The sequence below is a fragment of the Sturnira hondurensis genome, unplaced genomic scaffold (assembly GCF_014824575.4).
Source record: "Sturnira hondurensis isolate 20B ecotype Veracruz unplaced genomic scaffold, ASM1482457v3 Scaffold0019006, whole genome shotgun sequence".
Lineage (NCBI taxonomy): Eukaryota > Metazoa > Chordata > Mammalia > Chiroptera > Phyllostomidae > Sturnira > Sturnira hondurensis.
The window spans coordinates 10,240,735-10,266,859 of record NW_028091637.1 but is presented as its reverse complement, the minus strand read 5'-3'; the positions used below and the strand labels follow the sequence as shown (position 1 = coordinate 10,266,859).

Below are 26,125 nucleotides of genomic sequence, written 5' to 3'. Positions count from 1 at the left end.
TCTAACCATCTAAGTTACCCAGCCAGGGTCTCACCAAGTCTTTATAAGAACCTTTTGAAGTAATAGGGCAGGTGATATGCAGCCCAATTTGCCGTTTAGGAAAGTGAGAGGTAGGAAGGATTGTGATTTACCCAAAATTGGGAGGGCCGAAACTGAGACTCTTGCCTCCAAATCTTCCCCTAGGCATTTTACCCTGATTGATGAGGCTGCGCAGAAAATGTTTTGTGCTCCATTTGAGAAAACTCAAAACACAGAAGAATGATATTTTCAGCCACACTGCCTGGCTTCCATCAGGCCAGATGTGAACTGCGGTTTTGGTGAATGACCTGTGAGGTGAGGACAGCAGAATGGCCTGCATGGGTGGAGCCCCCATGGACACAGGTCAGGAAGCGGGGAACCCCCCACACGGGAAAATGGCTTGCTCCCAAGGCTGGAGAGGAAGCTCTCTCACAAAACCACCCTTATAGAGCCCAGCCTCTCTTCCACTTTAATTTGGTCTTTGACACTCAGCAAATTTCCCCAGGAACTTAGCCGAAGAGTTCCATGACCGAATTCTCTGAATGAAGTGACTAGAGAGACTTTACATGGAATTGTAGTTGAGAAGTCAAATGGTGACTCCGGGTTTTCCTCTGAAAGGAGCTTTGCCCAGCGGTGAGACAGGGCTGAGGAGGCAGAGAGTGGACAGACTGGCACTGCAGGCAGACGTCCACTCCAGCCCTTAGGAGGTAAGACCCTCACAACCTGCCCACCCCTCACCCACAAGGGGTGACTGCGCTCCTCTGTCTAATCCCTGCCACGCTGGGTAGACACCAACACTCAGTTGCAAAGAACACACACGGTAAAGGACTTGAGAAACCACACCAAAGAGTTCATTTGTAATGGGCCAGATGTCCTTGGACCATTTCCAAAGCCCTGCATGAGGCTTCACGGTTTCGTATTCTAAAATTGAGATCCCTTAGAACCTAAATGCGAATCCTTCCACCAGATGGGATTTTTGCAGTACAGTAAGTCCTTGCTGAACCTTTGTGTGTGGGTTCTGGGAAATGTGGTGAAACAACGTGTAATGAAACCAATTTTACCGCAGGCTAATGGATATAAACAAGATCGGCATTGTCACGAAATGATGTTGAACAAAATGGCTTTATTTGAGGACCTGCTCTACTAAATATCCATGGGAAAGAAGCACCAGATGGAAGACAGTTGGGTGGAAGGCTAGTTCTGTCTTTCTATTAAAATGTTCTGTGACTGCCTGATAAGCTGGTAACAGGCAGAATTTACTGGAACAGTAAATTCAGGCCCTGTCCTTAGGTCCCAGATTCACATCAGTCTCATTACAAACTTTCCAGAGGCCAATGTGGTTAAATATGGAATTCTGATTGTTCAGGAAGGCAGAAGCGGAAGATAGGAAGAATAATGTGGTTTTTTTCTCTGCTCTGAACACCAAACTTTTTCCTCTTGATAGGTAGGAAAGAATCATCTCTCTCTGGTATTCTTTTCTTTTCTTTTTTTTAAAAGATTTTATTTATTTATTCTAGACAGAGGGGAAGGGAAGGAGAAGGACAGGGAGAGAAACATCACTGTGTGGTTGCCTCTCACACAACCCCCACCGGGGACCAGACAGGGCTTGCAACCCAGGCATGTGCCCTGACTAGGAATCAAACCAGCAACCCTTTAGTTCACAGGCCAATGCCCAATCCACAAAGCCACATCAGCCAGGGCTATCTCTGATTTTCAAATAGAGCCATGCTTTTGAGAATAATTAACTCCTCACTCAGGTGTAAAAGTTCAGTGCCTGTAGTTCAGTTTAGTTCAGAACCTAAAGTTTAGTTCAGAACCTAAAAGAGAATGCAAAAACCATACCAGCAGGAGTGAACCAAACTTTCAGTCCCTTCTCACTGAGCAGGACCCTTCAACATGATACTAGTCTCAACTGCTCCTCTTTCTCTTGGTAACAAAATCCTGCCATTTCCTGCTCCCATGCTTTTATACATTGGAATTGCCCCTTCTGCATTTCAGATGTCCTATCACTTAAGTCCTTGGTCTTTGAACCGGGAAAGTCTCCAAGCTCCATTCTTTATGAAAATGTTTAAATCTCTAAAAATGCTCTACATAAGTGACAGTGGCCTCCATGCCTTTGTTAAATCTAGGACAACCTTCATTCATCCATCCATCCATCCATTCATCCAACTACTAGTGAGTACCTAATACATGCTAGGCATTGAGGACAAAATAGTAACCGCTGCATACCGCCTTCTCTCAATCACTTTTTTTAAAAGTATAGAGCTACTATTAATAGCAGTAATAGTAAAAATGTGGCCCAGGACTCCAAGAGGTTTATAGCGAGAGGAGCGGTAAAGAAAACAGACACATTCAATGCAGGCCCAGGAGCTACATGGGACAGGAGGGCCCAGAGTGGGAGGGGGGTTGACAGCCCAGGCCCAGGCAGCCAGGGACTCTGTCTCACAGCAGAACCTAAAACAAGGGTTTGGACACATGTGCTTTATAGAGAGGCCGCTATAAGAAGGAAGGGGGTAAGGGAAGAACATGGGGCAGGGGAATAAAAATGAATAAAGACTACTTTCAGCTTAAAATAACCTTATTTAGTTCATAATTCTCCTAGGAAGTTCTAGTCTGGACAGGACTCTGCTGATGCTGGCTTAGCTCATCCATGTGTGTGAGGTTAGTCAGTAGGTCAGCTTGGGCTGGCTAGTTCCAGAAAAACTCACACAGGTTAAGTGCACCATAAAGTTGGTCTTACCTCGATCCAAGGGGGCCAGACTTTTATACCCACCGGCTACGCCAAGTGGCCCTTGGCTGCAGGCTGCCGCTGAGGGGAGAAGGAACTATTGGGCTATGGGAAGGTAGTGGGAGATGGTACAAAAACAAGAGAAGGCCAGTGCCCTATTAGAAGCCAATGCCCATAGCACCTTGATGCTGGGTGCACCAGTTCCTATAGGAGATTTGGGCAGGCATCAGCAGCATCTGCTATGGGGACTAAACAGAGACCTGAAGGATGAGTAAGAATCAATCCCATGGAGGGTGGATGAAGGAAAAGCATTCCAGGTAAAGTTAACAGTGTAGGCAGATGGGCAGAGCTCAGAGAGAGCAGGACCATTCGTAGAAATGTATGTGACGGGGATGGACACTACTGAGAACATCTGGAGCTACAGGGCAATCAGGGAGCCACATGTGAAGTGTTTTACATGATTGCATAATGAGGATATTATACAGTCCTCATTGTTGGGGGATTAGCACAATAGTTCTGTTATCAATCCGTAACAAACAACACCCAAACCTCAGTAATTTAAAGCAAGATTTATTTGTCATTCTTGCTACATGTTCTTTGCCAATCAGCTGGCAATCTCAGTTTCCTGTTGATTTGTGTTTTCACACTAGGACCCAGGCTAACAGTCACCACCTGGAACTTCCTTCCACAGTTCCCAAAACAGGCGAAAGAGAATGTGGGAAATCACACATTGACTCTCAGAGCTTCCACCTGGAAGTGATACTAAAAACAAACAACCAAAACAGACTTTAATTTTCAAAACATCGTTAGGAATAGAGCATCACCACAAAAATTATGAAATGACTATTCATCAAGAAGCTATATTATTGTAAACACTTATACATAAAATATATAAAGAAAAACTGATTCCCCTACGGGGAGGAATTAATAGTCCTCTATCATAGAGCATTGAAATGCTGACAGGGTAGTGAGAGAGGTAAGTAAATCATTCAGAGACATGTTTGCATTGGATGATCCAAAGTAAACTAACAGTGAAATTGGAAACAATTTTTAGTTGGGGTCATGAGGCAAGGAACACAGAAGTTAATTCCTGGCATTCATAAAGTTTAGAAAGTCTAACAGATGACTGGCCCCCATTAGAGTAGGTGGCTGCAATTCTCAGTTAGGAGTGAAATAAATGGAAACCGCCCTACATTGTCTGAATTCCCAAGAGATGTAGGGACAAGCACCTTGATTCTCAGCAAGGCAAATAACTAACAACCCATCCTGATAGGTTATGAGCGCAGGCCAGGGACTTATGGTCTAAATTTGTATCACTGAGATTGTCCATCACACTTCAGGCAGTGAATTGAAGTGTTATACAGGGTTGATAACACCTCTTTATGTTCTGACAGAAGCAAATTCAAATCGTCTTTGTAATAATGGCACTAATTATCCTACATCTTGGGAAATCCTCCCAAATAATCTTCAAGGTCAAAAGTGGTCACAGTCGAATATAACCAAGTGCACAAGAAAACAAGAACCAACCGAAAAAGACCAACAGCAGCTTCGGATGTTGAAATTATGAGATATTCTTTAAATGTTCTACAATATTTAAAGACAACTAAATAACCTTGAAAATATTGGCAGGAAACTATTGGCAGGAAAATATTGGATAGGAAACTCTGTGATGAAACACCACGGATTTGCCACAGAACTAAACAGAACTCTGGAACTTCAAAATAAAATAAATCACAATTTAAAACTCAGTGTAGGTTTGGGGAGCTGGTTAGACACAGTAGAAGAGAAATGGGTTGGACTATAGATCCAAAGAAATGATGCAGGGCGTAGTATGGTGAGGAGTAGACACATGCAGGGCAGAGTGAAACAACTGAACATATTCCAAAAGGAGGAGATAGAAAGAATGCAACAGGGGTAGCATTTAGAGAAACAATGGAGGAGAACTTTCTAGAATCAATGTCAGGTGCCAGTCCATAGACTCAAGAGGCCCAACAAATCCCAAACATGTAAATTAAGTGCAAGTTTATATCTAGACATATCATAGTAAAACTGAAGAACACCAGCAAAAAATAAAAATATCTTAAAAGCAGTCAGAGAATAAAGATTACCTTCAGTGGAGTGGCAACAGCCTGAAAGATGATTTCTCAAAAGCAAAAATAAGACTCAAGATAACAGAATGATATCTTCAATGTTCTTGAAGAAAACAACTGCCAACCTAAAACTCTATACCCAATAAAGTTATCTCTCAAAAATGTTGGCCAGTGAAGACATTTTTGAAAAGCATAAACAGGGACTATTACTAAAATTATATTAAAGCATATAGTTCAGGGAGAAGGAAAGTGACTCTAGAAGGAAAGTCTAGAATGTAAAAAAGAGCAGAGGAAAAAAAGTGATAAATCAATTCATAAATACACAAAAACATTAAATTAATTATTCAATAATAGTAATGACCAGTGGATCTCACAATAGTGAATTACAATAAACAAAAACAGGAACTATAAGACAGTAACAATATAAAAGGGTCTCATTTTTTGTTGTTGTGGTGGTGGTGATTGGTTTGGAGGCTTTTTGGGACCAACAATATGGAACAACAGGAAAAAATAAACATCTAACCAGAATAGAATGAAGAAAGAAGTATTCCAAAAAATGAGGAGAGGCTTAGGAAACTCTGGGACAACTTTAAACACTCTAACATCAGAATCATAGGGGTGCCAGAAGGAGAAAAACAAAAGCAAGAAGTTGAAAACTTATTTGAACAAATAATGAAGGAAAACTTCCCCAGTCTGGCAAAGGAAATAGACTTCCAGGAAGTCTAGGAAGCCCAGAGAGTCCCAAAGAAATTGAACTTGAAGAGAAATACACCAAGGCACATTATTATTAAGTTACCAAGGTTGAAGATAAGAAGAGAATCTTAAAAGCAGTAAGAGGAAAGGAGACAGTTACCTACAAAGGAGTTCCCGTAAGACTATCAGCTGACTTCTCAAAAGAAACCTTACAGGCAAGAAGGGGCTAGAAAGAAGTATTTGAAGTCATGAAAGGCAAGGACCGCTATTCAAGATTACTCTATCCAGCAAAGCAATTGTTTAGAATGGAAGGGCAGATAAAGTGCTTCCCAGATAAGATCAAGTTAAAGGAGTTCATTGTCACCAAGCCCTTATTATATGAAACATTAAAGTGACTTATCTAAGAAAAAGAAGATCAAAAACTGTGAACAGTGAAATGACAACAAACTCACAACTATAAACAACTAAACCTAAAAAAAAAGAAAAGAAAAGAAAAACTAAGCAAACAACTGGAACAGGAACAGAATCAGAGAAATGGAAATCACATGGAGGGTTTTCAGTGGGGAGGGGGCTGAAGAATTGCGGGGAAGGTACAGGGAAAAAGAAGCATAATTAGTAGGCATAAAATAGATGGGGAGAGGTTAAGAATGATATAGGAAACAGAGGACTCAAAGAACTTATATGTACAACCCATGGATGTGAACTAAGGAGGGGAATGCCAGAGGGTTGGGGCCAAGGGGGGTGGGTAAAGGGGGGAAATGGGGAAAACTAATAGCATAATCAATAAAACATACTTAAAAATAAAATTAATTTTTTAATAAAAGTATTTAAAAATTTTTTAAAAAGCAAATGAAAACATAAGGATACCAAAAGGCTAAAAGTTAAAAGATGGAAAATGCAAATCAAAACAAGGCAGCTTTCTCACACAAAGGTTTTTGAGGTGATGGGTAATTTCCTGTTTTTGAGACACCTGTTCGTAATATTTTATCTGCACTCTCCTATTAGCTTAACGGCAGCATCATTATAGTGGTGGTCATGGAGTTTCTGCAGCATAGTTCTGGGCTCACAAAGCGATAACTAAGGATAATATCAATAATCAAAAAAGAAGAGAAACTTCCTTTTAATTAGGCAAGGTACACTATATCAGAAACTCAAACTTGTGGATGAGGACCACATTGGTGAGCCATTCTGAGAACCTTGACGGCAGAAGAAGAAATTGAGGGGACAGAGAATAAGCTCTCCCATGGCCTCTTCGAGCTATGTTCTCCTGTTGTTTATTAGTGCCGGGGGCTGTCAATCTTTCTCAGGTTAGAGTTCTCTCTCTGGCACCAAGCTCATAATATTGTAGTTATTTGTGTGCGACTGACCAAGAGAGCCTTCATGACAAGTCCTACATGACTTTACTTCTTCTTTCCCTGAATCAGTACATCTAGTCCATAGTATGTCCTCCATCAATGCTTCCTGCATGAGAGTGTGTCTGTGACAACAGTCGCAGATGGAGAGGGGGTCCATGTGTTCTCCTCATTCCTTTAGGCATGTCTAACACAGATAGCAGCTGAGGTGTCCTTCTCTTTAAAAATCTAGGTAAGATCGGTTGTTAAGACCTTCCCAAGTTTTCTGTGAACCCCGGTGGGGGGCTCACTTTCTCAGTTCCTCTGGCTAGACATTCTGCCCCTGCTTCCACTGAAGTTCAGAAGCAAATAAGTGATCTCGACATCCCACACATTCTCTTGCAGCGCCATGACTCAAATGTGGAACTGAGTCCCTTGAATTTCACAAAAACTTCACCCACACGGGGCCTTTTGTCTTTAGAACTTTTCGGAAGCTTTGAAGAGATTAGGGCAAGAAGCAGTCTACATTGCAACAACATACGCTCAATAGTATTAAATATTAGATATTCCGGTTGGTCCACCCCCACCTCTGAATTTCTAATCATTTAAAACTAAATGGGTCTTATATGTATTTCTGAAATGACACATGCTTGTCTTTCTCCTCGAGATCCAGCTTCTTAGGAAGGGGCCCTGCGAGGCATGAGAAACCCATGGGCTAACAGAGAGGAAGAGAGGAGTCAGAAGAAAGCAAAAATTCAGATGCGAGTGAGCATCCTCCAAACGAGTCCTGGCCCTGCCACCTCCCGTGCCTTCACCCCTGGTTTGGGAAGGACAATAGAATTTCCCTAAGGTTCTGAGATTTAAGCAAACAGTGATTTTGAGATACCATTCCTAAGAGTCAAGCTTGGGGAGGAAGCAAGATCCCTAAGTTCCCCATCAGGATGTAAGTGGGTGTTTGCACGTGGACCAAGGGTCCCCATGAGCCAGACACAGGGTAGAGAGTAGGAGGATGGTCTCTCATACCAGCTAGAGCAGCATGATGTAACAAAGGCTCTAGACAGCCCTACTAAGCCCTCTAAGACCACAGAGTAGAGCAAGAGGAAATTCAGGGTGCCCTGTGTCCTGAGGAGTCCACAATACCTACAAAGTAGCCTTGTGAGGGTCCTGTATGCAAGCATGGATCAACTTGGCAGGTCATTTCACGGACTGATGCTTGAGACCCAGACAGGTTGAGGTGCTAAAACCAGTGATGACAAAGAACGGAGTCCTCTCCCAAAATTGTAACTCCTAATGTTACTGAGGGAAGAGGGAGTGGATAAAATGCCAAATTGACTAAGATTCAGTTTCTGATTCCCAGGAGACCTGGGACTCAAGATACAAATTACGTTTAGTTCTAGAAGGAAACCCACTGTTGACACCCAGGTATGTCATTCCTAACACCTTTAGGTAGAGTCAGTACTTCCTGATGTCAGTAAGTATTTTAGAACCTTCTGTTCTTTCTTAGTGTGTGTTATTACTTGCTGGAAATAGATCAAAATACTTATTTTAAAGGACTTTCCACACTATTACATTATATTGAGTTCACCGCAGGTAAGCTCTTGTTTTGATTGTTAATCTTGTTCATTGTTTTAGAATTATGTTTCTTCCTTGAATGATGGAATTTTGGTTGGCTTGCTCATTTTGAATGAGAGATTTATGTTACTTTATAAAGGGGGCACTCTCTCTCTCTCTCTCTTTCTCCCCCTCCCTCTCGCCCTCTCTCCCTCTCTCATTGGTTCTGCTTCTCTGGAAAACCCTAATACAAAACACATCTTCGCTTAGCTTCTTCCCCGTCCCTGTCCAACATTCCTCCTCCACTTCTTCAGGGAACAACTCCCAACAAATCACTCTCGCTGGAATCTGTCTCAGGTTCTAGAGAACCCAACCACAGGTCCTTCTAGTTAACAGCTTAGAGTCAGCCTGCGAGCAGGACTTATGTGGGTGGTTGGGATCTGAAGTCCAGTGGTGGTTTGCGGGTATCACATATCTGTCTGATTATTAAATCATGGTCTTGGGCTTGATTCAAATCTTCATTAGGAGTTTGTGTTTATCTTCCAGCCTAATGAGGCCTACAGTTGCCAACCAGCAGTTTTTCCATCTCCCTTCAGAGATGCCCCGCCATCACCCCTGACTTCAAGCCCCCATGTTGTCTGGAGCAGTTACCCCGCAGGATCTGAACTGCTGGAAGTTACTGCAAGCATCAGGCCCCATAACGCAGACCTGAGGTCTCGGCTTTGCTCACTATGTTGCTTTTTTGTCCCACCTGTGGGCCTTCCTCAAAAATGCTTAACCCCATCACCTTCCTGCAATATTATTTTCATTAACGTATTGTATAATTTGCAGGTCACAAAACGTACTTAAGTGCATTATATAATAAAAGCTGATAAAAACATTTACCCACGCAGGCCTGTGAACCACACGATCTCGGCTGGATTCCCAGTCAGGGCGCATGCCTAGGTTGCAGGCCAGTTCCCAGCGGGGGACTCACGAGAGGCAACCATACGTTGATATTTCTCTCCTTCTCTCCTTCCCTTCCCCTCTAAAGATAAATAAATAAAATCTTTATAAAAAATTAAAAAAATAAAAACATTTACCCAGCTCGCCCACACCCAATAAGATACAGGAAATTTTCATCACCCAGATTTTCCCTCTGTGTGCTGACTCCTTAACACACACAGAGGCAAACACTGTTACAATGTTTTTCTCCCTGGGTTAGTCCGTGCCGTTCTAGAACTTCAGATAAATAAGATCATATAATATATGGCCTTCTGTGCCAGGCCTCTTTGGCTCAAAGTAACATTTCTGAAGTTTATCAATGTTGTTGTGTCCGGCCATGAGTGATGCCTTCATTTACCCTGCTGAGTAGCATTCCATTACAAGAATATACCAAGCTTGTTTATCCATTCTCCTGCTAATGGACAGGTGGATTATTTCCACTTTTTGGTTATTATGAATAAAGCTGTTACAAACATAATTAAACATTTTTCTTCAGATGTAATTCACATACCATAAAATGTACTCATTGAAAATATATAGTTCGGTGATTTTTAGTATGTTCACAGGGTCGTGCAACCACGACCATAATAATCTAAGTGCAGAACATTTTCACCACCCCGGGAAGAAACCCCATGCTCATCAGAGGTCACTCTCCAGCTCCTTCTTCTCCCAGCACCAGGCGGCCATGACACTATTTTTGTCTTTATAAATTTGCCTACCCAAGGTCGTGAGATTCATAACTAGGTGTTTCTAAGAACATTACAGTTTCAGATCTTCCATTCGGTTGTGTGATCCATTTTAACTTTGTTCTGTTGGAGTAAGGTAGTGGTCCAACTTTACTTTCCTGTGTGTGGATACCCAGTTGTTCTAAGACAAGTTGTTGAAAAGACCAGTCTCTTCCCCAGTGAATAATCTTGGCACCCTTGTCAAAAATCTATTGGCCATCAACTTGAAGGTTTGTTTCTGGACTCTCGGTTCTATTCCCTTGACTTATATGTCTATCTTCATGACATTCTACATTGTCTCAATTACAGTAGCTTTGTGATAAAGTTTTGAATTTAGGAGGTGCGATTCTTCCACCTTTGTTCTCTTTCAAGACCATTTCAACTCTTCTGTGTTCCTTTTGTTTCCATGTAGATTCAGCTTGTTGATTTTTGGAAGAAAAAAAAGAAAAAAACTCTTTTAAGCCAGCTGGAATTGTGACAAAGATTTTATTAAATCTAGAGACAATTTAGAGAGTATTGCCATGTTTGAAACATTAAATCTCCCAGTCAATGAGTACAGAATATCTTTCCACTTTTTTAGGTCTCTTAATTTATTTCTGTGATGTTTTCTAGTTTTTCAGTATACTTGTCTTGCACTTCTTTTATTAAATTTATTTCTAGCCCTGGCTGGTGTAGTTCAGTGGGTTGAGCGTGGGCCTGCGAACTAAAGGATTTTGGTTCGATTCCCAGTCAGGGCACATGCCTGGGTTGCAGGCCAGGTCCCAGCAGGGGACTTATGAGAGGCAACCATACACTGATATTTCTCTACTTCTCTCTTTCCCTTCCCCTCTAAAGAGAAATAAATAAAATATTTAAAAATGTTAAAAAATTAAAAATTTTTAAAAACATACATTTATTTTAAAAAATTATTTCTAAATATTTTTTGATGTTACAAATTGAATTGTTTTTCTTCATTTCATGCTTGGATTATTCATTGCCACTATAGAGAAAAGTAATTGATTTTTGTATATTGATCTTGTACCCTACAAACTGCTGAATTTACTTATTAGCTCTAATCGTTTTTTATGGACTCCTTAGAATTTTCTGCATAAGAGATTATGTTGTTGGCAAATAATCGTAGTTTTACTTCTTCCTTTTCAATTAGAATGTATTTTTTTTTCCTGACAAGAACCCCCAGTACAATACGAATAAAAGTGGCAAAAATAGACATCTTTGTCTTGTTCCTGCTCTCAAAGGGAAAGCACTCAGTCTTTCACCATTAAGTATGATGTTATAAGTGTTCTTTTTAAGAGTTTACTTATTTATCTTTAGAGGGGAAGGGAAGAAGAGAGGGAGAGAAATATCTATGTGTGGTTGCCTCTCGTGCGTCCCCTGCTGGGAACTGGCGTGCAACCCAGGCCTGTGCAAACTGCACATGGGAATCGCAAACTGCAATCCTTCGCTTCACAGGCCCGCGCTCAATTCACTGAGCTACATCAGCCAGGGCAAATGTTATGAGTGTTCTTGGACAAGATCTTTTGTGGACTGAGGTCTTCATTTCTCCTGAGTAAATACCTCGGTGTAGAATTCCTGGATCACAGAGTAGGTGTGTGTTCAACCTCACAAAGAACTGTCAAATTGCTTTCCATGGTAACTATTGTACCCAACCGTCTTTTAAATCCCTCTTGTTATATTTCTATCTATCATCTCAGTGAATTTCAGGAAACAGAAAAACTTCTAAACTGTGAACTCCTTGCTGCACCTTAATTGGGCAGCTTCCCAGTGGTAGATTCAACGAGTCTGTGACCCTCAAGAATTTTTCAAGGGACAGTTCTTTCATTTACCACTTAAATCCCTTCCCTCATAAGCTCACCCTTTGTCCACTGCACAAACCCACCCAAGTTCCTCCTCAGTTATTCTCCCTAAAGGAACCCAGCTAAACCACAAAATGCTCCACCCGAACCAAAGTCCACTTTATTTGCGTGTGATATTTTCATGGTGGTGTTATTAAAATTAGGAGGACTCCCTCTGACCAAGGCAACTGTGAAGAGGGGATTGTATAGTCCAGTCTTCCCCCCACACACACACATTGTTAAGTGTTTCTTTAATTGAATTTATAGAGTTACATGGGTTAATAAAATTATATAGGTTTCGAGTGTACCACTCTATAAGACATCATCCGTGAATTCTCAGTCCAGTTTTGACGCACGTCCGTTTAGTGCCTCATCGGACTCCAGTTATGGTTTTGGTTTATCTCCTGTGTGATCAAAGGAATGCAAACGTTCTGCAGACTCCCACAGCTATCTTGTATCCATCTCAGACTATAAACCCTGCTACCCATCTCCCTGACTTATGTCAGCATCTCCTTCAAAGCACCGCACGTCTTTGTAGGCAGTCAGTGTACCAGGAGGAACATCCGCCCGCTTACCTCACCTGTGAGCCTTGAGGTTTTAGAATCCCTCTCTGTGGTTCATTAGTCAGCTTCCCATAATCACAGAGCCCTTCCTCTATTTTTTTTCCCTAAAACGACAATATCTCTATTGTTTGGACAGATTTGAAAGTTATGTATATTGTTCAAAGAAATAAAGAAGCCTAGAAATTATAAAGCATAATTTTTTCCCTCTGGAGAATAGACCACATCAGTAATATCTCAAAAGAGCAGGGGAAATTTTTTTTTTAACAGCTAGCAGTTTGGAGTTTCAATTTGAGGTTTATCATCCCAGGTTTTTAAAAGGCGCTTGGACATTTCTGCATAGTAGTCGGTATAGAGCTAGAAGTCATTCTCTCTAATGACATCATATTCTGTAGTATGAATAGACATTATTTTTGTATTATTAAATATTTCAAACACATAGAAAAGTACTAAAAATAATGTAACAAGCATCCATGTGCCACTGAGTTATTAGAAAACAGTTCAATGACCAATATTTTCCCCATTTGTCTTTTGCCTTTTGGTTTTTCTTTTGGTGATGTTTTTCATGCTTATTTTTATAGTCACAGAGTCAACTTAAAGAATCTTTTATGGCTTCTGAATTTTGAGAAAGACCTCACCCATGCCAAAATTATTCAGAATTTCTCCCAGTATTTCCTATTAGAACTTTCATTGTTTCAATTTTTACATACGAATATTTTGTCTTCTTGCAAGGTAACCATGTAACCAATGTGAGACATAAATCAAGCTTAATTTTTTTCCCAGATGACAGTTCCTTTGGCCCACCTCTTAAGTAAATAATTTTTGGTATCTCTCCTTTGATTTAAAATGCCATCTTTAATATATACTAATTCCCATGTAAATTTAATTTACTACTATATTTCTCATTTGGGCCAATTGCCATACTATTTCAATTAGCTGACTAATTTAATATACATAACATACTGTGTATATCTTTATTGCTCTTCCTTTTCAGAGTGATTCTGGCTATTCTTGTTCATTTTTACATGAATTTTTAAATCATTGTATGTAGTTTAAAAGAACCATTGATATATCTTGAAAAATAAAGTTGAATTTTAGAATTTAACTTGGGAAAAATTGACGTTTTTAACTTTGAAACTTCTTGTCTGAGAACATCTAGGCCCTTTCATTAGATCATTCTGGTGTCCAGCAATAGAGATTTAAAGTGGATTTTTAAAATATATTTTGCATCTATTTCCTATGAAATAGATGGGTTTTTTTGGGTTTTTTATTTTGGGTTTTTTTTTTAGCTTTTGTGTTTTGAGTTTATCCTTCATTTCATTTTTAAAGCACTACTGTGGTTGAATATTAAAACAAAAACAACAGCAAATAGCAAGCCGATTATGGTTATAGCCCTTCACCCGTTCACTACTGCATATAAAGGGCCAGCAGGGAGTGTCGTTCACTGGCCACATCGAGATCTCTGACCCTGAACACCAGCCTAGGATGGTGTTCACCCCCCTCACCTGCCCCATTGTAATGGCACCATCATTCTGGATTTGCATCAAAGTCAACCAGCTCTCCCTGGTCCACTTCATCGGTCTCTCCTGCTTCCTTTCGGGTCGGGGTTTTCCAGCAAAGAGAATTAATCAGGACAGAGAAAGCCCTTCTCGGGAAGTTTACCTAAAATTCAATGATTAGGCCACCCTTTTCAGACGGGCTACAAGAAATTGGCGTGCCTTCATTAAACACACCTGATATCTCCACGCTCGACAATCTGACCTGGAGGAGAGCAGGTGACTGTGGTTCAGTTGTCAAGAGCAGCTCCTGGCTTCTAGAAGCCGCACAAGGCTCTGGCCAGCTGTAGGTCCATACACATGAAAAGGTCTCCTCCTCACAGAGTGAAAACAGTGTGGTCCTTCTGCTCTAAAACACGGAGAATACCTCTGGCTCTAGTGCTGGTGCTTGGCCTTCTTCACCACGGAATGCTAGCTTCTGGACATCTTTCACGCGTTTGTCAATACGGACTTCTAGCATCTTCTTCTCTTGAACTATCTTCCTTCCATTGCAGCTTTTGCATCTAGCTTTAGGACCGATCTGTCCCCTGTGGCCCTGGCATTGCTAGACCATCCCAGGTTCTATCTGACGAACTCTTATTCACATCCTTGTACCTTGGCAACCAAGACAGGGCTCACCGTTCCTTTCTTACCACCTCAACATTCACATTTGTCACAAATCTCATACTTCTGCAGAACTAGTTTTTCTCATTGAACCATTATATAAATCCTCCAAGGTTATTGGAAGCCGATGGGCAAGATTTTTACCTCTCCTTTTCCTCTGCATGCTTTCTCCTCCTCCAAAAACCATATCCAAGGTGTCCCTGGGGGAGGCCAAACCACCACCTGCTCCACCTTCTTTAATCACCTGTTCTCCTTTATGATATAATTCCCTTTTCTTTGCATGAGAGCACTTCATAAGCTTGAGAAATCTGTTTAAACTTCTCTCCTTCATTTGGATTCTTATGTGGGTGATACCTCAAGGCCAGCTTCCTGTAATTCTTTTTCAGTTCTTCCTGGTGGCATTGGGTTTGAACCCCAAAACATCATAGCAAATGGTTTCTTTCACCGTTTTTGACAGCAGATGAGTGGGCCAATGCAGATATGGAGGAGCAGAAAATAACGCATTCCTGTGCTCACCTCCAAAAGCCGCCACTCCTTGGCTTCTCACAGAGTATTCTGGAGTTCCATCTATTTTCTACGTATTTTAGATATATAATATGTATTTTAATTAAAATTTCTTCTGCTCTCTTTCAAAATATGGGTTTGTTTTTTTCTTTTTTAAGATTTTATTTATTTATCTTTAGAGGGGAAGGGGAGGAAGAGGGAGAGAAATATCAATGTACATTGCCTCTTGTGTGCCCCATGCTGGGAATTGGCCTGCAACCCAGGCATGTGCCCTGACTGGGAATTGAACCGTGATCCTTTGATTTGGAGGCCTGTGCTGAGTCCACTGAGCTATACCAGCCAGGGCTGTTTCTTTTCTTCATATCTTCTGACTGTTACATATAAATATAAATATAATTGAGTTGGGTGCATTAATATTTTGCCCTATTAACTTGCTTAATTACCTCATTGCTTATAGTAAGAACTTGAGTTTTCCAGTTATTCAACACTATCATTGCAACTAGGGATACCTTTTCTTTTGTTTAAATAAATTTATATTTTATAACAGTTTTAGAATTACAAAGAACTGTGAAATACAGCAAATTCCCCTTTACCCCCACATCCAATTTCCTGTTACTAGCATCTTACACTAGTATGGAGCATTTTTCATGTACTTAATGAACCAATATTGATGCATTATTATTAACCAATGACCTTACTTTATTCAGATTTCCTTAGTCTTCAGCGAATGCCCTTTTCTCTTCCAGAACTAGTTACATTTAGTTGTCTCTTGGGCTCCTCTTGGCTGTGACAATTTCTCAGACTTTCCTTGTCTTTGGTGACGCTCACAGTTTTGAGGACTACTGGGGAAACATTTTGTAAAATGTCCCTCTAGTCCAGTTTGTGTCCCTTTGATTTATTCCTCTTATAGCACAGAGCTGGTCCGTGCAGCGTGATGTTACGCAGACGTGGTGAGGGCAGAACAACTTCTTGTCTTGTTTCATTTTTGGCTGGGACGCCTCTGCAGTGCCTCATTAAGCATCAAAGCCAGAACAGGTGTCTATTTGATATTAAATTCCTAGATGTCTGCAGTACTCCTATCCTGATCACTTTCTCAGAGTCTATCTCTGAATTATTGAACATGCTTGTGTGGGGGGCGAGGGCTCCTGTAGTTTTCCAGACTACAGCTGTTTCACGGCCCCGGTGGCTCTTTTGCCACGGAACAGACTTGCCTCCTGCAAACCTGAAACTTGGCAAATCTCAATGAAAATGGGACAAGGAAGGCTTCTGACCCAACCCTATTCGACCCAGCTCCTGCACCTCAAGAGTCCCCCAGGCTTCAGGAAATGGGTCTTTGTAGTGCTTCCTGAAGTCTGTACTGCTATACCCTCTCCCCGCTTCTTGTCATCTTTTCCCACAGCTTTTATCTGCTTTTCAGTAGAACTTACTACATAGATATTGGACTCTGAAAGGTATATCTCTTTCCAGGTTTGACCAAGGATGGGATTTGTGGGGTTTTAAATTCATTCTTCTTGCTGTTATTTTACAGTTTCCCAGAGAAGGCGAAAATGCAGACTTCTGCAGCTGTGTTCATACCAAGAGTCTTAATGAAGTAATTTTTGACCCAAAGACCGCCTACTAATTTCTGGAACTAGGGGGCAAATTCAATCAATCTTTGAAGTGTGTCACATGAAGTTTTATTAGAAACCTAATGGGGGTTTTGGAGAGAGGGCTGGTGAAGTTTTTCGTGGTGAAATAGAAACTTGAATCACCGTGCAGAGAACTTGATGAAGAGATAAGGAAATTCACTCATTCAGTAAAAAAAAACCAAAAAACCTAAACTAAAGAACTGCTTTGCACAAGGCATTTTGCTAGGCAGTTAGCTGGTGGTTATTGTTGGTGGAGTTAGCCTAATTCGTGCTTAGAATACGGTTTCTCCTGAACCTCTTTGGGGGAATAAAACCAAATGTATCTAATTTAAGAAGAGTTTGAGAGTATGAAAGCACTTAGTGAGCTTCTGATTTTCTGAAAGGAAATTTGGAGCCATTATAAACTTTTTTTTTTTGGTGATAAATGAAAGGAGTTTTTATTCCAAAGCTTCAGTTTTGGACAAACAGCTGTCCACATGCATTAGTCACTTCCAGCTTGTCAATTAAGGCTACATCTTTAACCCTTTAGTTATAGCTTTAATCACTTAAGCCTGTCAGTTAAGGCTACACTCTAACACCCGGGTGCTCCTAGCATTCCCCCTGTTTTTAGTTATCTTATTTCTTTAGGGGTAGTTTAGAAACTAATACATAAGTTACAAAAACATACACGACTTTGGAAGAATGGCAGGCTTCTGCATCAGAGCTCAGCCCCTCTAGAACACCCAGAGAGTAAGCCTGCACCCCCGCTGCCAGGCCAGCCCAGTCCTAGGCTGCACCTGGAGTTCCTTCCCATCCAAAATACCATCTGTTGGGAAGTGCAGGCAGCTGCAGCACCATCACCCAGGCATCCTCGAGGAAGAAGAGCCAGATAGCCTGAAAGAGCCTGCCCAGGAGCTAGAGAGCCCAGGAGCTAGAGAGCCCGTGAGCCAGAGAGCTCGTGAGCCAGAGAGCCAGCCGTCTTTCTACTTCCATGCGTCCTGGAGGAATTCAGCTTTCCCCACTGCAAACTTGTAGGGGGTATAGTACTGTAACCACAAAAATGGCTGGAGCTGTGTCTTGGTTCATTTAAATCAAGGAAGTCACTGACCGGTAAAGGATATAGGGTGTCAGATGACGGAGGCATGGCCACAGGTAGATAAGACAGGAAGGGAGTGGTGTAAAGAAGATGCCTCGGGGCATGAGGCAGGCAAATTGTGGGGGCAAACGTAAGACTGACTAAGGGAAGCATAGAAACCAAGAGTCAAATTGCGGCTGATGGTCAGAGGGCAAGGAGAGAACATTCCTGGTGCAGAGTATGCCTCTTCGTTTTCCCACACCTGAAGTCTATTTCCACTTATATGAGAGTGCTCACTTGTCCCCTCTGTGATCCAAAAGTCCCATTTTAGATTGAGGTTCCTGGAAACAGACTCTGGGTCTCAGATCAGCATCCAGATTTGACGGGGAACCCTCTTGGGAGCAGCCCCCACCCCCGCTCCCCGTAAGAGCACGAAGGAAGCACAACGAGACCGACAGGCAAAGGTGACCTGCAAGGTTAGTTACAACAGAGGTCTCGGCTAATCTTACGGGGAGCTCTGGAGTTGAAATGACTCTTCAGAGTTGTCCCAAATTAAGGAAAGAAGGTGTTTTGTTTGGGTCACTTTCTACTCACTGGGTGTGAACAGTGCCCGGAGAGGGCAATCCTGAAAGGAAACTAGCCGAGAGCTGTCACCTGTCAATGCTCCCGGTGGCCGTAGCACGCGTGCTCTTGTCCTGGACGGGAGTGTACGCGCAGCGCCCCTCGAAGCTCACTAATGGTCTCCTCTAGCGCAGGGGGGGCTGGCAGCTGGCTCCCTAGCCCAGAACTGCAGCCTCTGCCGTCTCTCTCTCTCTCTCTCTCTCTCTCTCTCTCTCTCTCTCTGGTCTTTGCTTACTTTGCTACTCTTCCCCACCGCCCACACAGTCACTTTACAAAAACCTACTCACCACTCCCTGAATGCACAGTGTGCTCTTAACACCACCCTACCTTTTCATGTGCTATTTCATCAGTCTAGAATGTCCTTTCTCCCTTCCATTCATCGAAACCAAGCTCCTCTTACCAGGCCTACTTCAAAACCTAACTGTATTACAAAAACTCAAAACGGAATCAACGTGTCCGTCCTCTGGCGTCCCGAAGCATGCGGTTCCTGATTCTCTGATCGTATCTGCTGCATTTAGTATTATAGTTGATCTCGTGTTTGAGTTATCCTTCATCAGATTGTGAATTCAGTGAGTGCAGAACTTACTCTTTTATACAATTATTCTCTCCATACCCCGGCATTCTGCTTGGCACCAAACAGACATTCAACAAATAGGAATTATATCCAATATTCCAAATTGCTCTAAGAGTTTCTTAGGAAATATTTCCCTAAAGGTCTGCAGACACTTTGGCATCACCCTGTACTTTTTCCTCTCCTGGGGAAAAAAAAAATGATATTTATTTTTTCCGTATCATCTGAGCACGTACTATGGACAGGTACCACCAGAGCTACTTCCTAGTATTCGTATTGTTCGTGGTGGTGGTGTTATTAAGGTAAAATTCATAGACTACAAAGCCAATCGCTTGAAAATGTACAATTCAGCGGCATTTAAGCACATTCACAGTGCTGTACAGCCACCACCTCTGTCCAGTTCCAAAACATTGACATCAGCCCGGAAGCAAACCTGCTTCTATTATTCTTAAACAAATTCTACCCACTCTTCCAGAAGTTAGGCGTGTTGCAACAACAAAGGAGTGGGTCCTGTGTCCGAAAAACTCATAGTTTAGCCCCCCGTGTGTAGAAATCACGCGGGCTTGCATTTCTATGTTTCTGTTACTGACTGGGAGGGACCTTTCTTTTCAGTGTTCCGAGAGGGTCACGTTTGGGTGTCACTAGAGGTTCTGCAGTCCCATCCTGAGGAACTATCCCCCAGCTTTGGAAAAGGGGAAGCCCCAAGTGACTTGAGGGGATGGATGACCCCATCGCGCGGGTGGAGGGTTGGAAGCTGTGTGGCTGGCCCCCCGCCCTTGCTTAGTTAGCATTGTGTGTGATGGGGAATGAAGCGACAGTAACCCCTTTGGCCAGTCCTTGTCTTTTGGTCTGTCTCCCTGTGATTAAATGAATAAAATCCCAGGCTCCACTGGGAAAGAGGAGGCAGCCGCTGGTGGAACCACTCCCCAAACCGCCTTTATCTGCGACCCAGGATGGGTCTTCCTCTCTTTTTCTCAATCACTCCACAATACAGTCTGCTTTGTAGATCAGAGAAAACAGAGGCAAAGAGAGGAAAGAAACGAGCTCGGCCTCACAAGGGAGTGGGAAGTGGGAATGTGGCGGGCCCTAGCGTACCACGTAGGGGGTTTCTAAGGAAACTCCGCCTGGAAACCTGCCCCCAACCCCCACTTCTTAGGCACTCTGATCTCCAAGCGCACTGGAGCAAGATAGCAACTCTATCTCCCACCCCAAGTGGAGATCTGAACAACGAACCCCCCCGTTTCCTCCCCATGGGCACATCCACAGCATCTTCATCTTGCCGCTGATGTAGGGAGGACAAGCCCAGGGGGACCTCGGCTGCTTGGGACTCTCGTCCCCCTCAGATCGGAAACAAACACAATCAGGAAAAAAGGCTCATGGAACTGTACACACATTTATTTTATGTTTTTTCCTATTAAGGCAACATCGATGTACCCTTTTCAAATCACCTTTCTGAAAATAAATGTTCTGGAAATGCATTCCTTTTCGATGTAAAGCGTGCAATAATGTGTAAATTTACAGAAGCAGTTTTGAACCAGGTTGCTCAGTCAATGGCAAGGTAGGCTTTTTTGCAAGATAGGCTTTTGTTTTTGGAGGGGTTATAAGTGTCCCTGTTTTACAAGCGTGCCCAGACTTGGTTCAAGTCTTTACATAACTGGTGAATTAAGGCTGTAAGAATGATCTTCATGGTGTAAAATGATTAATTACATGATTAAAATGACAGGAAATGACTGAATTTTTGAGTCACGCCCAGTTAAAAACCGGGGCCAATGTTTTAAAAGAGAGGATGACACTTCTCACAATTTCATCATTTTGAGTCATTTTTATGTCACATCAACATTAACGTTTTCACGGATTATTCTCACCTGCCTGGATGGCGGGCACTTCAAAGGAACAAAGGGGGCATTGTCATGCTCCAGTCGTCCTTGTTATTTTTACTTTTGAAGGCACTGTTTGTAAATAAGTAAAAGACTGCAAATGAATGTGTCAGGGGCTATGTGACATTTTAAAATTTTCAATATTCATCTCTCATAATTAAAACAAAGTATTTGAATTTCCACAAGTATGTTTGGATTTTTTTAATGCCTTGAATTTTGTGTTTGGAGACCAGACCAAATTAGCATTTTTGTATACTTCTACTCGGAATCAGCATTAAAAATTTGGCTTTCATTAACAAATAATCGCTTAAATTCAAAGGATCAGATCTAAGTTCATCACTTCTCTATTCCTTTCTGCATACACCTGGCTTCAGAAATATTACTAGAAAAAACCTGGGGACAGCATGTCAAAGCTTTCTATTATTGTTCCGTGAAAGCTAGAAATTCATTAAAGAGCCCGTTTTTTTCCAGCAGGAAGTAGCGAATTCTCAAGGAGAGAATTTATCCCACCAATTCTCTTCTACTTCCTCAGGAGAACCCCATCTGTCAGATTAGGAGCGAATGGTCTTCCCCTGCCAGCATTATTCCTGACCTCTTTGAAAAGCTGCTCCGAGTTCCCCTCGGGTTTGCTTATCACACCAGCCAGCCTGGTGCAGGGAAGGACACCTCAGCCCAGGTGAGCTCTCGCTGCAGGGAACCTGTGTGCGGAGGAGGAAAGCTGACTGCAGGGTGAGAAGCCCGGCTTACTGCAGCGGAGGTACATCTTCTCCCTGACACTTCCTTGCTCAGGGAACTCTCACTATAACACAATTTTAAGTAAGCTCTTTATTTGGAAAGCAGATGAACTCTGGTTTCGGCATCCCCATTTTTTACAGAGCGTCATGGAGGTCGTGATCCACCGTGGACTGTGAGTAAGATGAGCTGGAGGGGTCGGGGAAGTAAATCTGGAGGAGCCTACAGTATTGGCAGAGCATGGAAGAGCCCCCACACGTTTTGAAGAGCTGAATGATGTACTTGCGAAATTTCTCCCCCAGGAAAAAGTAGATGACTGGGTTAAGGCAGCAGTGGACAAAAGCCAGGGTCTCTGTGGCCTGAAGGGCATAGTCCAGGTGTCTTTCAAAGGCGCAGTCCTGGATGACCTCCAGGTCCACCAGGGTCTCCAGGAAGAGCACCACGTTGTATGGTGTCCAGAATCCCAGGAAGAGGACCACCACGGCAAAGATCATCTTCACCGCCTTGTTCTTCTTCTCGTTTTTACAGTGCTGCAAGGTCCTGATGATCATGGAGTAGCAGAAAAGCATGATCCCTAAGGGGATCGCCAGCCCTAGAATGTTGATCTCCAGGGAGCTCAGGACCTTCCACCACATGGAGTTGCGCGTGTACTTGGTTTTGCAGTAGGTACGCCCCTCCTCTGTGTAACAAGAGCTGAATAAAAGCCCTGGCAGGGAGACTAAGACAGCCACTGCCCACGTGACCAAGCTGGTGACCACCCCGTAAGTCACGGTCCTGGCCCTCAAGGAAAACACTGCGTGCACAATTGCCAGGTATCTGTCTATGCTCATGAGCATGATGAAGAATATGCCACTGTAGAAGCCCACCAGGTACATCCAGGAAATAATCTTGCAGAGACTTAGTCCAAAAACCCACTGGTCCGCCGCATAGTAGCCCCAGAAAGGGAGGCAGAGTACGAAGAGCAGGTCCGAGATGGCCAGGTTGAGCAGGTACACGTCAGTCATGGACCTGAGCCGCTTGTACTTGAACAGGACAAGAACCACCATGGAATTTCCAAGCAGACCAAACAGAAAGACCAAGGAGTAGAGCGGGGGCAGGAAGACCCCCCCAAAGGCTTTGATGCCTTTTTTGGTGCAAGGTTCGGGGATATTTACATAGAGATAGTAATTGTTATAGATGCTGTCATCCATGGTAGTGTCTGCTACATCCGTGGTATTCATTTTCAAATCTACCAGGCTCCCCAAGGCGGGTCAGAATCCAGCCAGAAGAAGCTAATAAGGAGGAGAGCAAACAAGATTTCTGTAAAAACAAAAGCAGATCAAAACAGTGCTGAGTGCAGAGAACGGCTACTTCATATTTTGCCCCAGATCATTCTACATCCTTTTCAAGCTTCCCGGGTTCAAGGGCTCGGTTTCTCACAGGTCAGTGCAGCCCAGTGAAACAGTCTTGGCCCTATCCAGTGTGGCTCTGTTGGTTGGAGCATTGGCCTGTACACCCTAGAAGGTTGGGAGTTCCATTTCCGATCAGGGCGCACACCTAGGTTGAGGGTTCACTCCCTGGTTGGGGCACATATGGAAGTCAACCAATCAATGTTTCTCTCTCACATCAATGTCTCTTTCTCCTTCACTCCCTTTCTCTTTTAAATCAATAAGAAAAAATTTTTAAACATTTTTTAAAAAAGAGTCTTGCCCTTTGGAGTCAGACAGTTTCCCAATTCCAGCTCTGTCACTGCCCCTCTCCTGAGAGCTTCAGTTCTCTCCTCGGTAGGTGGAAATGTATTTCTAAAAGGTAGTCTGGGTTACTGAAGTCGCTTGCAGGAAGTTCGAGGCTAGCTGACATTCCCAACAGCACTCCACCAAGGGCCTCTCCGACATAAAAACAGAAAGAATTTTAATATCTGCCTGTGTTACCCCTTTAGATTATAACCCCCAAAATTTGGTAATCACTTAGGGGATCATTAAGCTAGAAGGAATTGCCTTTATATGAAAATTCTTATTCCTCCTACATGCTTTGCACTTCTTAGATTTCAAAGCAGATTCACTGGTTTGTCCCCTTACCCCCATTCCCATGCTCCTGTCCCCAGCATCCCACCATCCCAACAAAAACTGCTGCTCTAGGCCAACCAAGCATCCCGAGCCATTGTGCAGACGACTCATGAACGATTCAGAGAAGTTAAGTTACTTCTGAAGGCCACACAGGTATATACAGAGCTTGCTCTTCAGACTCTGAGCCCCAGGGTACGCTGGCAAAGCAGCAGGTCGAGGGAGCTGAGAATGGAAGGGCTCCACGTTACGGTTTTTGCTGGTTTCCATGGTGTAAATACTCCCACCACGAACAAGGTCGAGCTACCAGCTGCCTCATGAAATTCCTGAATGTCTCACAACCAGCTCTTGAGCATTGGCGCACGTGGGTTCCCAGGCCCCGCCACCCAGCATCACGTTTGTGCCACAGCTTGGTCCCAGGTGGGAACGCACTCGGCCCCCCAGCCTGGCCTCTCCCCAGCCAACTTGACACCAGTGCAGCAAACCTGTTCTCCAGGCCCTTCCAAAGGTTGCAGTCATCACATAGCTGGGTAAACTGAGGGAAATGTCTGGTCTTTTCATCGAAACCATATGTGAAAATCAACCCCATGCACTGACTGAGTCCTCTCAGAGTGGGGATTAGTATGATCGCTCTAGAAAAGGCACATCAGAGCCAGAAACAAAATCTCTGCATCCTGCACCACGCTCATCTCCTATCTAAATCGGCAGATGAGGTCAAAACCCACTTAACGTTACATACAAGTTCACAACACTCTCACCACCTATCTAAACCGGCAGATGAAGAGGTTAAAACCTTAAAGTCGCACACAAGCTCACACGTGAATCAGAGCAATTTAGGAGTGAACTTTGACTCAAAGGCAATACCTCTTGCTTCCTTTTTTTAAAATTACAATTTACGTTCACTATTATTCTGTATTAATTTCAGATGTACAGCATAGGGATTAAACAATCAAGCAGTTTACAGGTTACCCCCCTCCCCGCAATGTTTCAAGTATCTGCCTGGCCCCATACATCGTTACTATGATATTATTGGCTCTATTCTTCTCGCTCTCTCCTTAATGATACCCTGAGGCTCCTTATTAAAATCCTTTTCACAGTGCTGAGTAATTCACAGCTACTGCCTACCTCCCACCCTCACTGGCACACACCCAAACACCTAAACTCTCTGTTTCTCAAGTGAGAGATTTTGGTTTACTTCTGCAAACAGATGCTGAACACTGATGCATCTCAGGGTCTCAAAAAAATGTGTTAAACAAATAGCAATTCTATTTAAATGAAGAGCAATTGTAGTCTTCCTGCACCATAGTGCCAGCGAAAATTAAAGAAACAAAAGAGGCTGAGGAATTAAGAAATTACCAAAACACACGAAAGTAAACACAGCCAGTAAGTGTTTGGAATTATTCTGTCGTCATTGCTGCAGTCTTTCTTGACCCGGGAGTCTTCATAGAAGCGAGAGGCGGAAAAGCGTATATGTTCAATGAAAATTGTCTGCATATTCTGAGCATGTGGACTCGGGCCAGGTGTGTGCATAAATGAGTGCCGTCAGATGGGGACTCAGAAGGTGTGGGTCCAGGCAGATCGTTCATGACCTCCAAAAATGGGAGCTAAATATGAGCACTGGACTGACCGAGACTCCCGGGTGATAGGACTGGGGGAGTGGCTGGCCAGCCCCGGTGCTTCCGAAGTCCTCACGCCTGTGTCGAAATCAGCCCACAGCCCAAAGCCCTGGAAGTGGCCCCTTCCCTCCCCGCTTACCTTGCTTTCCTGATAGTGGCTCTGAGGAAGGTCTGTGAGGCAGTGCCAGACTCGCTCAAGAAGCAGAATCAAGAAAGACAGGTGCCTTTGATGGGCATGTCTTCCTGTGAGCTCCGACGCTGCTCCTCACCCATCACTGCTGAGTTCAAGTGGTTTTTTTTTTTTTTAGAAGAAAGAGAAAATGACTCTTAGTGACTCTTAGTCACTCATTTCTCAAAACTGAAAGCTAGATTAAGGAGAAAAAATGAAGTAAATTATTGAAAAGAGAAACCTGTAAAACAAAATCATTGATTTGCCATATTTCTAATTTTAAAACTGTCCTTTTAGCAGGCTCTCTGCAGGAGAAGGGATCTTTATATTCTGGACATTCTGGATCAGGGGGCTGTTCACTATTTCCCCACCACGGTTGCGCAGCAGCATGCAATCAAGAGGTGTGATATTCTCTGAACAAGGGGCGTCTAGGAGGTCAGAACAAGAAGTCAGACACACTCAAGGAAAAGAGTAGTCAGGTAGAGAAGAGAAGTGTGTGCAAATATACACGTCCGTGAGTGACCTGGGAGACCTGAGTCAACCACATTCAATAGTGGAGAAATCCTCAGTCTTGGGCACAGGACAGAACAATACAGCTTCAAGCCCCTTTGGCTGTGGGAAGACCCCTCCCCCAAGCCCC

The 26,125-nt window shown here is 43.0% G+C and overlaps 1 protein-coding gene and 1 pseudogene across 1 annotated transcript; both read right to left on the bottom strand.

Moving 5' to 3' along the window:
* Nucleotides 1–14,039: 14,039 nt before the first annotated feature.
* Nucleotides 14,040–15,623, bottom strand: LOC119004056 (dnaJ homolog subfamily A member 1-like; annotated as a pseudogene).
* A 5,770-nt stretch (nucleotides 15,624–21,393) lies between these two features.
* On the bottom strand, nucleotides 21,394–25,656 carry CCR4 (C-C motif chemokine receptor 4). The gene is made up of 2 exons (XM_037070833.1): nucleotides 25,456–25,656; nucleotides 21,394–22,957 (listed from the first exon to the last, which is right to left on the bottom strand). The coding sequence occupies exon 2, from the start codon at nucleotides 22,876–22,878 to the stop codon at nucleotides 21,796–21,798; it is 1,083 nt and encodes a 360-aa protein (XP_036926728.1). The 5' UTR covers nucleotides 22,879–22,957; nucleotides 25,456–25,656; the 3' UTR covers nucleotides 21,394–21,795.
* Nucleotides 25,657–26,125: the final 469 nt, after the last annotated feature.

Excerpts from the sequence above, each read along its gene's own strand:
- CCR4 (XM_037070833.1), bottom strand. The coding sequence starts at position 22,878 with ATGAATACCACGGATGTAGCAGACACTACCATGGATGACAGCATCTAT.